This window comes from Cupressus sempervirens, chromosome 4 (genome assembly GCF_028749045.1).
Source record: "Cupressus sempervirens isolate cs-2001-9-10 chromosome 4, ASM2874904v1, whole genome shotgun sequence".
In the NCBI taxonomy this organism is placed as follows: Eukaryota; Viridiplantae; Streptophyta; class Pinopsida; order Cupressales; family Cupressaceae; genus Cupressus; species Cupressus sempervirens.
The window spans coordinates 115,368,634-115,385,769 of NC_143121.1; the positions used below are offsets into that span (position 1 = coordinate 115,368,634).

Here is a 17,136-nt window from a genome sequence, read left to right on the forward strand (position 1 = left end):
GTTGAGACAAAACTAGTATGTCTCACACTATACAATGTTATGTATATATGCACAATAGCACTATTGGCTCATAGTCTATACAAAAATTCACACGTGCGATACTAGGGCTTGCACACTTACTGACATCATAAGTTGATTGTATTCTATCAATACCTAACTACACTTCTCTTCATTACATCTCATATGTAAGATACCCAACAAAAATTAGGAATTTCTTTCCTAATACTCTTTCTCTAAACTACTCTCTGTAAATTAGGTACATCTTCCATACATCTTTGACTTAGACTCTGTACATTTAACCATGTCAGCACAACACTATGCTAAACATGTCCATAACTATGTATCACTAGAAAATCAAACCATTGTCCATGCCATCAAAATATATGTCTTCTACTTACCTGGTATTTACAAAAATGATGCTATATTGACATCAATGACAAACACAATCATGAATGCAACATGTCAGTACTCTCCAATGCTATGGATACTCCTCTAATGTAGTATCATTAGCATTCATGCTAAAAATCTCCCCCTTTGGCATTGATGACAACAAAGATGAAAAACATCTCAGTTCCAAGAATACCAAGTAATATTTTGCCGTTGTAGTTGTTCTCATCTTCTCAAATTCTCTTCATCAATCAAGTTTGAAATCCTTTGGATTCTAGGAACATTAGCTATTCAAAATCTTAAAAATAATCTCGACACAATAGGTGCATACTCCTTCTCAAAAATTGGTAGTTTACTTCACACTAAACAATTCATGATACATTAAGTGCATATTCATGCTCCCTTTCATGAATTTTTCTAAATCTCCTTAAAGAGATATCTTTTCCCCATTTCTTAGGAGTTCTTCTCATGCATACTCTCCCCCATGCCTTAGGAGATTTTTTTGTGTGCATACTCTCCCCCATTAACATCAATGTCAAAGACCTCAATCTCAATTTTACAACATACCAATTGCTAATATGCTACACCAAGTCATCAACCAACTTGAGTGTCTAGAGACATTATTCTATACCAAATACCAAGAGTCCATAGTGTCTTAGATCATCATAGATGCTCCCCCATATAGGAAGCATCGACATTCAGTCCAATCAAACAATAGCACTCTATACCACTGGATTGATGCACCCTTTGCATCATATACTTAGAAGTAGGTAGGGGCATAAACCCAAACATACCTCTCAAGTACTCAAAAGAATCTCTAGGCAAAGGCTTCATAAAGATATCTACAATCTGATCTTTAGTACTTACATACTCTAATCCGATTTCCTTTTCTGATGCTCTCTCTCAACATATGATATTTAATAGAGATATGATTTGTCTTAGAATACAGTTCATGGTTCTTACGCATTCTCATTGTACTTGTGTTATCATAGTAAATGATAACATGTTCTTCACACTCAATTTTGATATCCTTCAGCATTTGCTTCATCCACATAACTTGATTATAGTTATTTTTTGCTACAACATACTCTACCGTAGTAGTACTCTACAAAATATAATCTTTCTTTTTTCTTAACTAAGAAACCAATATTTCTCTAAGAAATAATGCTCCACCACTGGTGCTCTTTCTCTCATCCATACCGCTTGTCCAATCCTCATCAATATATGCACATAGAGTGAAATCACTCGATCTTTCATACCAAATTCCATAGTTAAATATCCCATTCAAATATTTGAATATTCTCTTTGTTGTTGCAAAATGATACTCCTTAGGATCAACTTGAAATCTAGCTAAAATCCCTACTGCATTTGCTATATCTGGTCTGGTGTAAGTAAGTTATTGAAAACCTCCAATCATGGACCTATACTTGTTCTTCTCTACTATAGGTGTCTCATCTTTACTGGATAACTTGTGACCAATTAATATAGGTATACCAACATGTTTAAAAGTTTCCAAACCAATTCTTCTCAATGAATATTTCAAGTACTTAGCTTGTGAAATGAAAATACCATCATTGTACTATACGATCTATAGTCCTAGGAAAAACTTCATTTCTCCTATCATGCTCATTTCAAATTCATTCTTCATCTCTTCAAAAAATTTATCACTAGCTTCATTGCCTCTAAAAATGATGTCATCAAAAAATGTTACAATAATAAACAAACCTTCCTTTAGCAAATCCAAGTTTTGCCAAATAATTGTCCAACTTTGCATACCTAGTTTTAGGTGCTTGCTTTAGACCACATAAGGCTTTGATTAATCTTCATACCATATCTTTGTCTTCTAATATAGGAAAACCTTCAAGGTGCTCAATATAAACCTCTTCTTCAAGTTCTCCATTTAGAATGCTGATTTAACATCCATCTAATAAACCTTCAATTTCTTAATCACTACATAAGCTAGGAACATCCTCACTACTTCCATTCTAGCTACAGGTGCATATGTCTCCTCATAGTGTATACCTTCTTGTTGTGAATATCTCTTGCATTAAAGTCTAATCTTGTTCCTCACAACTTCGCCTTGCTCATTCATCTTATTTTAGAATACCCATTCAGTTCCTATCACATTCTTGTTTTCTCTAAGTTTGAATCCATCTTTATTTGTGCCTCTATTAATTTTTATGCAACAAAAGGATTCTAGATCTAGGAACTCAATTTTACAGTTTTGTACACAATTCTGATATCTCACCAAGAAGCTCCATCTTCTGGGTGTCAAAATTTCCTCCATCACACTTACGACTATCTTTTTTGAGATAAATTGCCACTAATCTCCCAAAATTGTTAACCTTATCCTTCAAGGACATGAAGCTCTTATACCAGTTGCTAGAATATAAAGTTTGTTGATGTAAGTGAGAGGGCGGGGGGGAGGGTGAATTAGTTATCCAACTATTATTACAATTATCAACCTTAAACAATATTAACCATATGAGCAATATAAACTAAAACCATAGCAAGATAATGATACACAATAACACTAGATATGTTAACTAGGGAAACCCATGATTAGATGGGAAACCCCAGTGGAGATGGTACCCATAAGATGATGTGCTAATATAAATGTTCCTTTTTAAAGAATGACCCCTATTAGGAGTCTAGAAATACATTCAATACATATGAGTCCTTGTTAGGAGATTTTGAATCCTTGTTAGGAGATTCCAACCCTATTAGGAGTTGTGGAAGATAGCTGGACCCATTGCCCAAACAACTTCAAGGGAAAGACCAATGAACCGACTATCCAAATGATCTTTGCATTATTCCTTGCAGAATAATAGAATTGTAGTGTACTATTCCTTCCTCTTCCTCTTTCTCTTTCCTGTCAAACAAACCTCTACTCCTTCTGATCTTGTAACTAGATCATAAATCTCACATCCAATAATCCCTTGGATCGCTTACACACATTCCTCAAAAACTCTTCTCCTTTTTTGCACTTCACACTTCTTATAACACTTAATACACTTTACAATCAAGGAAAAGATCTTTCCTTTATACCATATCTTTATAATAATTCCTTGAGTCAGCCTTGAGGCTTTCCAAATTAATTAAAATAAGATAATTAACTAATTACAATTACAATAGCACTGTTTGCTCACAGTCTATACAAAAATTCACACATGTGATACTAGGGCTTGCACACTCACTGAGATCATTAGATGACTATGTTCTATTATTGCCCGACTACACATCTCTTCATTACATCAAGAACTGCTTTCCCAATTCTCTGTAACTAAAATGGTCTCTGCAAATCAAGTACATCTTCTATATGTATTCAACTCAAAATTTGCGCACTTAACCACATCATGAGGACATTGTGCATCACCAAAAAATCAAACCATTGTCCATACCATCGAGATCTCTGTCTTCTACTCAACTAGTCTTTATAGAAACTGTGCTATGTTGACATCAATAACAAACAGAGTCATGAATGCAACATGTCAATACTCTCCAATGCTTAGTATACTCCTCCAATGTAGTATCATCAAAATTCATGCTAACAATCTCCCCCTTTGGCATTGATGACAACATAGATGAAAAATTTCTATGTTCCAAGAATACAAAGTAATACTTTGCTGCTATTTCTATTCTCATCTTCTCAAAACCTCCTCATCAATCAAGTTTGAAATCCTTTGGATCTTAGGATTGGCATCTATAGCTCACATCCTAAAAATAATCTCAATAAAACTAGTGCACAAGAGGAGCATACTCCTTCTTCTTGCACATCAATTGTTTACTTTAGTCTAAATAATTCACAATACATTAGGTGCATATTCCTACTTCCTTTCATGAATCTTTCTAAATCTCCCTAAAGATGTATCTTTTCCACATTGCTTAGTAGTTCTTCTCACGCATACTCTCCCCTATGTCTTAGGATATGTTCTTCTATGCACACTCTCCCTCATTGACATCAATGTCAAAAATCTCAATCTCAATGTTACAACATACCAATTGTTAAATACCAATTGCTAATAAACTACACCAAGTCATCAACCAATTGGAGTGTCAAAAGAGACTATTCAATACCAAATACCAAGAGTCCTTAGTAACTCAAATCATCATAGATACTCCTGCATATGGGAATCATCAACATTTAGTCTAGTTAAACAATAGTGCCTTGTACCACTGGACTGATGCACTCTCTACATAATCTACTTAGAAGTAGGTAGGGGCATAACCCAAACAATACCTCTCAAGCAATCAAAATTATCTTTACACAAAGGCTTCAAAAAGATATTTGCAATATGATCTTTAGTACTTAGACACTCCAATTTGATTTCCTTTTCTATTGCATTCTCTCTCAGCATATGATCCTTAATAGATATATTCTTAGTCGTAGAATGCAATAGAGGGTTCTTAGACATACTCATTATTTTTGTGTTATTACAGTAAATGATAACAGGTTCTTCACACTCAATTCTAATATCCTTCAACATATGCTTCATTCACATAACTCAATTATATTTATTTGCTACTGCAACATACTCTACCTCAGTAGTACTCTGTGAAATACAATCTTGCTTCTTGCTTAACCAACAAACCATTCTTCCTCCAAGAAAGAATGTTCCACCACCAGTGCTCTTTTTGGCATCCATACTACTTTCCCAATCTGCATTAGTATATGCACACAAAGTGAAATCACTCGATCTTTCATACCAAATTCCATAGTCAAATGTCTCTTTCAAATATTTGGATATTCTCTTTACTGCTGCAAAATGATACTCCTTAGGATAAGCTTGAAATGTAGCTACAATACCTACTACATTTTCTATATCTAGTCTGGTGTGAGTCAGATACTGCAAACCTCCAATCATGGATCTGTACTTCTTCTTCTCTACTGCAAGTGTCTCATCTTTACTGGAAAACTTGTGACTAGTTATAATAGGTGTACCAACAGGTTTACAACTTTCCAAACCAAATATTTTCAACAAGTCTTTCAAGTACTTAGCTTCTGAAATGAAAATACCATCACTATTTTGTACAATTTGCAGTCATAAGAAAAACTTCATTTCTCCTCTCATGCTCATTTCAAATTCATTCTTCATCTCTTCAACAAATTTATCACTAGCTTCATCATTGCCTCCAAAAATAATGTCATCAAAAAATGTTACAATAATCAACAAACCCTTTTCAACTTCTTTCAAATACAAGTTACTATATGTCATACCTTTAGCAAATCCAAGTTTTGCCAAATAGTTCTCCAACCTTGTATACTAGGTTTTAGGTGCTTTCTTCAGACCATTTAAGGATTTCATTAATCTACATATCATGTCTTTGTCTTTTGACAAAGAAAATTCTTTAGGCTGCTCAATGTAAACCTCTTCCTCAAGTTCTCCATTCAAAAGGTTGACTTAACATCCATCTGATAAACCTTGTATTTCTTATTTGTTGCATAAGCTAGGAACATCCTTATTGCTTCCATTTTGGCTACAGGTGCATATGTCTCCTCATAGTCTATACCTTCTTGTTGTGATTATCTCTTGCATACAAGTCTAGCCTTGTTCCTCATGACTTTGCCTTGCTCATTCATCTTATTTATGAATACACATTTGGTTCCTATCACATTCTTGTCTTCTTCAAATTTGAATCTGTCTTCATTTGTGTCTCTATTATTTTGTATGCAACAAAAGGATTCTAGATCCAGAAACTCAATGCTCAATTTCGTACACAATTATGATATCTCACCAAGAAGCTCCATCTTTTGGGTGTCAAATTTTCCTCCATCACACTTAGTACTATCTTTTTTGAAATAACTCACCACTAATCTCCCAAAGCTATTAAGCTTATCCTTCAAGGACTTGAAGCTCTAATACCAATTATTATTATATATAGTCCACTGATATAACTAAGAGTGGGCGTGGGGGTGAGGTGAATCAGTTATCCAACTATTATCACAATTATCAACCTTAAACAATCTTAACCATATGAGCAATATAAACTGAAACCATAACAAGATACTCATACACAATGACACTAGATATGTTAACTAGGGAAACCCTTGATCAGAGAGAAAACCATAGTGGGGATGGTACCCACAAGATGATGTACTAATATAAATGTTTCTTGTTAGAGGATGGACCCTATTATGAATCTATGAATACATTCAATACATATGAATCCTTGTTTGAATCCCTGTTAGGATATTCCAACCTTGTTAGGAGTTTTGCCAATCCGATTAGGAGTTGTGTAAGATAGCTAGACCCACTACCGAAAAATTTCAAGGGCAAGACCAATGAACCTGCTATCCAAATGATCTCTGTATTATTCATTATAGAATAATAGAATTGCACTGTATCATTCCTTCCTCTTTCTTTATCTTGTCAACCTGACCTCTGCTCCTTTTGATCTTGTAAATAGATCATAAATCTCCCGTCCAATGATATCTTGGATTGCTTACACACATTCTTCGAGCACTTTGTTCCTTTTTGCACTTCACACTTCTTGCAACACTTAATACACTTTACAATCAAGGAAAACATCTTTTTTTTATACCATATCTTCATAATAGTTCCTTGTGTCGGCCTTGAGGCTTTCCCAATTAATTAAAATAAGATAATTAATTAATTACAATTACAATAGCACCGTCAACTCACAATCTATACAAAAATTCACATGTGTGATACTAGGGCTTGCAAAATCATTAACATCATCAATTGACTATCTTTAGTCACTGTCTAACTATGCATCTCTTCATTACATCTCAGATGTAAGATAGCCAACAAACATCAAGAACTACTTTTCCAATAATCTGTCTTTAAACTGCTCTATGTAAATTAGATACATATTCCATACATCTTCAAATTAGACTCTGGACACTTAGCCACTTTATCAGGACACTATGTTGAACATGTCCATAGCTGCACATCACCAGAAAATCAAGCCATTGTTCATACCATCAAAATCTTTGTCCGCTACTCAACTAGTCTTTACAGAAACTATGCTATATTGACATCAATGACAAACATAGTCATGAATGCAACATATCAGTACGCTCCCATGCTCATGATACTCCTCCAATGTAGTATCATCAATGTTAATTTTAATAGTATGTATGTATGTATATAGGGAGATCTTGTGGATTATGGAGATTAAAGGAGATCTAGGAATTTATTGTTGTGCCCTTGAGATCACTACATTTCATGCCCTTGTGATCTCTCTATATGTATGTATGTATGTATGTATGTATGTATGTATATAAATATATATACATGTGTGTGTGTGTGTGTGTGTGTGCGTGCGCGCGCGTGCGCATGCATGCATGTATATGCATGTATGCATATATATAAATAGAGAGATCTTGGCACAATGGAAAAACAATAAATCTCACTCAATAGGTAGCATGGCCACAGATGCAATGGCAACACCTATTGGTAGGTAGATTCTTCTTTTCCTCTCTCATTTTTCATGTGTTTATTTCACTTGATCTATTATTTCTTAGGGGGCATTTTTTAATATTGGATTCATTTTATGTAGGAGGTGATGAGGACATTCCTGGATGTACTTATGTGATGAATTGCTAACAAATGAAGATGGACTTCCTCTGAGAGCAGCAGGAGGTGAGAGGACATTCGAGGTACTTTAAAGATTGATAATTTCTTATGGATTTTAGATGTTAATGGGAAATTTAGATGTTAGGTGGGGGGTTGGGCCAAATGAGCTTCCACCTTCACATGGTTGGCCCTAATTATTAGAGAATATTCAATTATTCTCGAGAGCAAGTAAAGCTCAACATTAATCTATGATTGTAGGACAACTAATTGTGTGATCCTCTTCGTTCCAAGCAATGTAGAAAGACACAATAGTTTAATATGCAATGTCAACTCATATGCATACAACATCAAGCGGAGCTAAAAGACACAATAGGTTTGCATTTTTGTTAGATGTTTTTAATTAGGTATTTTAAGTTATAGACTAGCATGAACACTACTCATGATGGTCTATAATTTTAAAAACTTAATAGACCTATTAAATAAATATAATCATGTTATGGTTTATCAGCTCTGCCTACTGTCCACGCATTTGAACGCAGTTGCACATGCATTCTCGATTTAGAGTTGCATAATCATATTTTGGATGTGACAAAAAAATGACATGCACTAGAAGATGCGAAAATGATGTCACTTTTGCAGGTCTGGAACCTTTTTTTGTACTTTAAACATTGATTGTTAAAGATTTTAGGTGTTCATGGAGAATTTAGATGTTGGGGGGTGGGGAGGGCGGTGGGGCCAAATGAGCTTCCACCTTCACCTGGTTGGCCCAGATTAGTAAAGAATATTAAACTATTCTCAAAACCAAGTGAAGCTCAATATTAACCTATGATTGCATGACAACTAACTGTGTGAATCTACTATGAGCTATGAGATCATCATAGCTATTCAACGTTTGCTACCAATTTGTTATTTATTAATATGACAATCAATTTTGATAGTTAGCCGTCGGTCGGACAACATTGCTGCCACATACTTGTCACTATTGCGATAGAATATTCTGAGGGCTAGCCATCGGTACCACAACATTGCTGTCACATACACATTGCACGTGCAACCGTGTGGATGGTGAAAAGAACTCTTGGCCCTTGTCTGACTTGGGTTCTTGACAGCTTTAGCCATCACAATTGTGACGTTCACCCCTATTGTTGCAAGTTGCAATGACAAAAGTCTGATGCCCATCCGACGGGAGCCAATAACTGCTAGTGTCGCTTAAGCGACAGGTGACCATCGCAATTCAGGCCCAACTGTAGTAGTGAATGAAGAAACCAAGCCAACTTGAAATGTTAACCACCAATAAACATGATGTTAACCCACATCAAAGGAAACAACCCATTGACAATCTCTCAGATCGATTATCCATATGGAATGAATGGGAGGTAAAAATGGCAAATAGTTACATAGGAGAAATCTACTTTCAAACTTTTAAGCTTTTGAAAGAGATAACCTAACTTTGATACCAATTGAAAACACCAAAGATACTAAAAGGGGAGGGGTGAATCGTTATTTTAAAATTATTAAAATAGTAAACAACTTAAAGTCCAACAAGATAGACTAAGAACACACAAATTTATACGTAAAATCCTTTTTGAATAAAAACCACGGTACTACTATCTTCTGCAAAAATAGGCTACAACCTAATACAACAGGGCTTCACCTTCAGAAGAAACTAGAGGTTCCAACCTGATAAACTAAAAACACAATCTCCTAAGGGCTCCAACCCAGATCAACCAAGTAATGACAATAAATAGGATTACACCAGTTCAGCTCATGTTATTGCTAGGAGTTGGCAAAACTCTCCATGCACCTCAAAACCTCAGATTGTTCGAGAGGTAAATTGGTTGACAACATGTTCTCATTTACTGTAACATGATACTTCGAATGTTGCAGACTGTGAACTTAAAAACAGTATTCAAGCTCTAATACCAACCATAGCATCACTGCTAACTCACGAGAGTCCTTATCACCACCCCGGTTTTAAAATGAAATCTTATTTTGCAGAGATTTCTTTTTCTCACAATACTCAGACTCCACAGATTCCTATCGGGCACAATATACCTTTTTTGATTCGAACAGATAGTGTCCTTTTCGTTCTCTGAAATTGCAAATCCAATAACTTCTTTTCAATAGAATCAAAAACCACCTCCTTCAAACTGCACCACTGATCCTCATAGAATTTCCTCATATTTGAACATAGAGCTGATTTCTGTATACAACTACACCCACACCATTTATTAAAATCAATGATCATATGTTTTCAATTACTACTGACTGGTGCTGAATAGAATGTATCAAAAGTCAATTTATTTATTTTATTCAAATTTTGTTTTTGTTTTTAATTATAAAATATACTGATCATGAGGAATAAATGATAAAAATTTCAACAAAATCTGTTAAATTCACTCTATCTTCTCCTACCCATAAGTTTAATGAATTGACTATGCAACTGACAGAATGGCTCAGTATTAGAATTTATTAATTCTGTGAAATTTACAGAACAGTAAATTAAATTTATTTAAGAATTTATTAATTCTTTAAAATTTACAAAACAGTAAATTAAATTTTTTAAATAAATAAGACTGAATAGATTAAAAAACTCTCCTAACACAATTGTAGCTCAGAATTATTGTCTGAATGAAACAATTTTGAAAACTGTCATTCACTCATTTCAGCTGTCGTGACCAGGGATGATTTTTGGCCTATATTGGATGTCTAGGAAGGTGCTCCAATGACCGACATGCCTTAGGAAAACGTATCTGCTCCAGTGATTAAAAAATGTGTCTGCTACAATGGTTTAAAAAACGTGTTTGCTCCAATGTCTGACATGCATCAAAACACTTTTAATTTTAAAAACATACCATTTAAGATATCTCACAGGGCAACATGTACTCCTTCCAAAACAATACAATATGGGAGGGCTTAAACATTATATTCTAAGGCTTGATTTCTATGCTAAAAGTGTTAAATAGTCAAAGTTGACTTATTTTTCTAGGCTTAATTTCTTTGTTAGTGTGTGATGTTTAAGACTGGCCAAAAAATACACATGTCAAAGCCTTTACTGCAGGTCAATAATTCTGATAAAAAACCGCATCATGCTACTCAAATGTCTGCACATTTATTCTACTACACTAAATTCCAAATTTCAAACAAGAACCCCACAACAATTAACAAAAACAACTTTCCAAATGCAAGGAAGTAAGCTGAGAATCAACAATAAGGATCACAAATCTATTAGACTAGAATTCAATTATTTTGTGTCAAACTTATTCACTTATGTTTTATGAATAGTGATTGACACGAATCTATCTCTTATAAGAATAAATAGAACACTCTCCCAACCGTTTGGTAATGGGAATACAAGCGGAATAGGCATATGTAAATTCTTAACAGTTTGAAGTCTTCATTTGGATGCACCAAATTGGAATTGGAATACGAAATAAAATAGGAATACATATTCCAATTTTGGCCCAAAAATGAGATTTTGCAATTCCACCCAAATAGGTGGAATTGGAATACGTATTCCTATTCCAGTTTTATTGACTTTTGATACATTCTATGCCAGATGCGTTCTATTCCAGATTCATTCTATGCCTGATGCATTCTATTCCAGAATAAGCATTCCAGAATAGCTATTCCTATTCCCCTATTCCTATTCCCACAACCAAATGGCAGCCGGCTCAAAACAAGTAGCACACAAATGACACAAATAAACATACTGAAAGCTTGCACAACTAAACACCTCAAGCACCTTAAGCAGCTGAAACACCTCAAGGAAGACCCTTAAACATCACACACTAAGGAAGAATTAAGCTTGGGAAAAAATAAGTCAACTTTGACTATTTAACACTTTTGTGTAGGAATTAAGCTTAGTGTGTGATGTTTAAGCTGTTCCCACCTTGAGCACCTGAAAAACAGCTCTATTTGAAATCGCTAATATTTACACAATCTTGTCAGCCAACCTTTTGACACCGAGGACGAAAACATCCAACAGAAATGGCATCTCAGACCGTAGCCATGTAAAACGAAAAAAAACTAGCCATCAATTATTCTGGGCATTCCAGGTGTTTTAAATCCTAATGGGTTTCAGATATTAGTGACATCTGTAGGTGCCGAGCTTCCCAAGTACCTATGCCAGATGCCTGCCCTGGGATAGCACTGTACACGTGTCCAATTCTATACATGACTGTCAACCGACTATGGCATTTGCTACCTGAATTTAGAGACATGTTATAGACACGATCATATTCGAATAGAATTCCAAAACATTGAAGAGGCAGATTCAGTCCAATACACAAGAAATTTGCCTAACTTTTAGCAAGGACAAGGAAAATCCTTCCAGGGGCAAGGAAATCTGAGATTAAAGGGAGCATAAATATGTTCAGATAATTACCCCTGTTTTGATCTGTTTCCTTCTTGATTAGTTGGTTTTTCAGTAGAAAGAAAGTGATTCAATCAAGATGCCACGCAGCAGAATTCTGATAATTGGGGGAACTGGGAACATTGGTCGTCATATGGTAAAAGCGAGCATTGCTCAAGATCACCCCACCTACCTTCTCGTCAGAGATTCCGGATCTTCAAATCCTGTTAAAGCTGAGCTTTTGGAATCCTTCGCCGCATCAGGTGCTCACATGGTTCATGTAAGTCTTCTAAATTGATCTTATGCCTGTTCTTGTAGCTTTACTGCATTATAAGAAATGATATTGGGTCTTTTCAATATGATATGGATAATTTTTTTTTTGTAGCCATTAGGGAAAGAGACTCAGCCGCCATTGCAAGGGGTTTCATGATAGATACCTCTAATTGATACTTTTAAAAGTTTCAAAAGTTTCAAAAAATGATGATACATGTACTAATAGCTGTGGATGGTGATAGTTGATTTTTTTAAAGTTTTATTGGTTGCTGAATGGATGATACATGTACTAATATAGTTGATTTTTTTAAAGTTTTATTGGTTGCTGAATGGTCAGACATTTTTTTTCCTGGCTGAGTGTTTTAAAATGACACTTTCCAACCACTTCGCACTCCACACTTCACACGATAGTTGATATTTTTTAGTTTTATTGGTTGCTGATTGGTCAGACATTTTTTTCTTTCTAAGATAACGGGTATTGGGTGAGTGTTTTAAAATGACACTTTCCAAGTTGATATTTTTTAGTTTTATTGGTTTTTCTTTCTAAGATAACGGGTATTGGGTGAGTGTTTTAAAATGACACTTTCCAAGTTGATATTTTTTAGTTTTATTGGTTGCTGATTGGTCAGACATTTTTTTCTTTCTAAGATAACGGGTATTGGGTGAGTGTTTTAAAATGACACTTTCCAACCACTCCACACTCCACACTCCACACTCCACCCAGACTCTACTACATAGCCTAGCTTGACATAGCCTGATCCTGATCCATAGAGATTCTTAAATGCTTAAATGCTGGAACTTTAAGCTCTTAGTCACCTATGGAGGTACATCGAGAAAATCAGCATAATTTGACTTACGGTTCAGGAAATCTACGTGCACTTAGTTAGCCGGTGCACTTAGTTAGCTGGGGCGGCTACTCGATCTCTTCCTCTAATGGAGTTATGTTTGGGATTTGGGTCATGTGAATATGATGGTTTCTGTCTTAAATTGCTAGAAGTGATTACCATGTATCTATGATTCTGATTAGAGTATCGTCCAAATGGTAGTTCTTGTATTAGAGATTTTTTTGATTTAGGTATTTGTTTATATGAATGATAAAAATGTTAAATCTATTGAAATAGAAATCAACTATTTTTATATGAATTTCATAGGAGAAATTATAATTCTAATAAGCAATACACATTCAAAATAACTGAAGCGTTCAGCTTTCAAACTTGACATGGCAGATACCTGTTTTGAAATCCAAAATCTCAATGTTATTATTTAGAAGGCAATTTTTTTTAAAAAATTGAATATATATATTTTTTATTAAGTTAGCAGCATTTTGAAAACGTAGAGCCTTGTGAAAAAGAAGACCTTACCTTTATCCTAGCTCGAGGATCTTTCTACCCAGAGAAGAAGAAATCAGAAGACCACTGGCATAATCATCTTTCAAACCTGAAGCTTTTTAAAATATGCATCCATGATCGAATAGTTTATAGGGGATTTCTTTAATTATAGTCTTCTGAGTTTCTTTAATTATCAAACCGCCCCGTTCTTAGTTTGAGGACATTATTGCTTACATGGCTGTTTTACCTGGTTGATTAGAAGTTGAAAATAATGATTTGGTTGTCTTGCTATTTTGATTTGAAGTCATGTTACCAGTTTGTCTTGTTGATAATCCATTCAATTCTCAGTAAACATAAATAGTATGATGCATCTACAAAGTACAAAATGTCAATTTGAAGAACTTCATGTTTCTTTTTATTGCTATTAAGCAACGAATACAAGCTTATGTTTTTTTTGCTATCAATAAGGGCCAAAGAAAGGCCTTGGCCATTGGATTAAGCATTTGCAATCTTTAACCAATAAATTCTATTTTGTAGCCTATATCCTACCAGCTTAGACATGTCATTTTGCTTTCAATTGATATCTCATGGCAGGGAAGTCTGGAAGATCATGCAGCTCTTTTGGAGGCAATCAAGAAGGTCAATGTGGTTATCTCCACGGTGGGAGGGTCACAGATAATGGATCAGTTAAAGATCATCAAGGCAATCAAAGAGGCTGGAAACGTTAGGGTATGTAAATGCCCCTCAAGATTCATAAAGATTATTGCAAAATAAATAGTATGTTTCGATGAGAGAGATTAGATTTCCACAATTCATAATGATTAGTGTACTATGCTTCCAGATCTAACTTGTTAAGATTTATTTGCATCAACATTTTGGATCATACTCCATTCCTACTGCTTGCTCATCCCAGTGTGACTTAAAAAAATGTTGATGCAGATAAATCATAGGCAATAGAATAAAGAAGCAGAGCACACTAATGTTTCCATGATTATTCCAAAATAAATAGTATGTTTCAAAGAGAGATATTAGATTTCTACAGTTCATAATGATTAGGACATAATGGTTAATGTAATCTATGCTTCTGGATATAACTGTATAAGATTTATTTGCATTAACATGTTGGATCACACTCCATGCTCCATAATTTTCCCTCTTCATCTTGCTCATCTTAATTATGGATCATGAAGTTTGGCTCAAAATGTTGATGCACTTGTTCATCAGGACAGAGTTCCTTGTTGAGCTCTCCTTATTGTAATTCTTTCTGTCTTAATAAATTTGTACCCCTCTTTTTACCAAAAATGTTGACGCAAATAAATCTTACGCAGTTGATCATGAAGTGTGACTCAAAGTGTTGATGCATATAAATCTTATGCTATTGATCATGCTATTGATCATGAGAAGTGACTCAAAATGTTGATGATTTTCATGACCCTTGCTGATGACCTCGCAGAGATTTTTTCCGTCTGAGTTTGGAAATGATGTTGATAAAGTCCATGCAGTTGAACCAGCCAAGACCTTCTTTGCTAACAAGGCGAAAATCCGAAGGGCCATTGAGGCAGAAGGCATTCCTTACACATATGTCTCAAGCAATTGCTTTGCAGGGTATTTTGTGCCAAATTTGGGGCAACCGGGCCTCTCTGTGCCTCCAAGGCATAAAATTGAAATTTTTGGGGATGGCAATGCCAAAGGTTGTGAAAACATTCATAGAGCTTCTTTTTGTTGCATAGATTTATCTTTCCATCTGCCATTTTGCACCTGCCATAATCTTTCCTAATACATTGCTAAAATGAATGTCCAGCTGTATTTGTGAAAGAGGAAGATATTGGTACTTTCACCATTAAGGCAGTGGATGATCCAAGACTTGTGAATAAGACCCTCTATTTGAGGATTCCTTCAAATACATTGTCTCTCAATGAGCTGGTAACCCTGTGGGAGATGAAGAAAAGGAAAACCTTGGAGAAGGTTTATGTACCAGAGGAAGCCGTGTTAAAACAAATTGAAGGTTGGTATTATCAGTTTCACATATTTGGCAGATTATGGATTTTCGTTTACACCATGTTCACATTATCAGTAGAAATACAATTGGATTTTTGAAACAAATGATTTTACATTTAATGATTTTTTGAAATGGCTTCTTGTAAAATGATATGCAGAGACACCATTTCCAGCTAATCTTCTCATCGCTATTTGTCACTCCATTTTTGTGAAAGGGGACCAAACCAACTTTGAAATTGGAGCTGATGGTGTGGAGGGTAGTCAAATCTTCCCAGATGTAATATATGCCACTGTTGACGAGCTTCTTAACTTTTATCCGTGAATTTGAAAGTGGGATTGTGATAGAATGTATTATTTTGAAGGTAGCAATATAGAAGGTTTAAAGCATAAGATTGAGTGTTGTCCACTGTATTTATAACATTCAGGTGTTATAAAGGGGAGATCCTCCTTATAGTTTAGGAGATACTTTTGTTTAAATGTGTATTTCTGGATTATGAATGGATCTCCTATCAATATTATTTTTTTTATTTTCGATGAATAGTCTTTTTCTTGTATCTTCCGGCTCTTTTTGTGAATTGCAATCTTAGTAAAAAACTTATTATATTATAAGTTAATTTTAGTTATTATACAAGGTCTTCCTTATATTAATATCTCTGAGATTTTGTTAATTATGAATGTGAAACTCTTTACAAGAAAAATAGTATCTTAATAAAATTTATTTTTAACAAATATTTTCCAAAAGAACTGATTAATGAATATTTGCGAAGTTCAAATTTATTTGTGACATCTCATATTGAAAGAGAAGAAAAATGAAAGTTGATATGTTTGAAATGGTTCACTTAAAATTATTATTCAAATTAAATCATAAACACAAAATAATTCAAACAATGTGTCTAATGCCCTTCGAGATGCAATTCATGTTAGAAGGAATTCTAGCTCTTGTTACTTGTTTATGGTGCATCTCTCTATATTATGATCCTCAAATGTGTGGTGGCTTGAGGATGCATTGTATGGGAATGAATGTTGGATACATGATAATGATGGAATCATGAGTTTTGAATTACTAGGAAAGCAATTCATATTGTAGGGTTCACAATGACATGGCATTGAGATTGATGTGTGGCACAATGCACAATTCTTGATGCTATTTAAGTTGGGAAGGTGAGTTAAGGTGATGTGATTTGGAAAGTCGAGCTTGTGGTGGGATGGCAGGGCAATCTATTCACTAGTCTTACTTTGTTATGCGGTGATGCTA

General features: G+C 34.7%; 1 protein-coding gene across 1 annotated transcript; it reads left to right on the forward strand.

Moving 5' to 3' along the window:
- Positions 1-12,367: 12,367 nt before the first annotated feature.
- On the forward strand, positions 12,368-16,252 carry LOC149560193 (phenylcoumaran benzylic ether reductase IRL1-like). Its single transcript, XM_089823569.1, has 5 exons — positions 12,368-12,562; positions 14,478-14,612; positions 15,337-15,574; positions 15,685-15,888; positions 16,040-16,252. Exons 1-5 carry the CDS (start codon positions 12,383-12,385, stop codon positions 16,201-16,203), a joined length of 921 nt encoding a protein of 306 aa, XP_089679695.1. The 5' UTR covers positions 12,368-12,382; the 3' UTR covers positions 16,204-16,252.
- The last annotated feature ends 884 nt before the right edge of the window (positions 16,253-17,136 follow it).

What these genes read in the sequence shown, in the direction of transcription:
- LOC149560193 (XM_089823569.1), top strand. Translation starts at nt 12,383, where the DNA reads ATGCCACGCAGCAGAATTCTGATAATTGGGGGAACTGGGAACATTGGT. An exon ending in AAGAGGCTGGAAACGTTAGG is followed by an intron (nt 14,613 to 15,336) that starts GTATGTAAATGC and finishes ATGACCTCGCAG; the next exon opens with AGATTTTTTCCGTCTGAGTT. An exon ending in CGTGTTAAAACAAATTGAAG is followed by an intron (nt 15,889 to 16,039) that starts GTTGGTATTATC and finishes AATGATATGCAG; the next exon opens with AGACACCATTTCCAGCTAAT.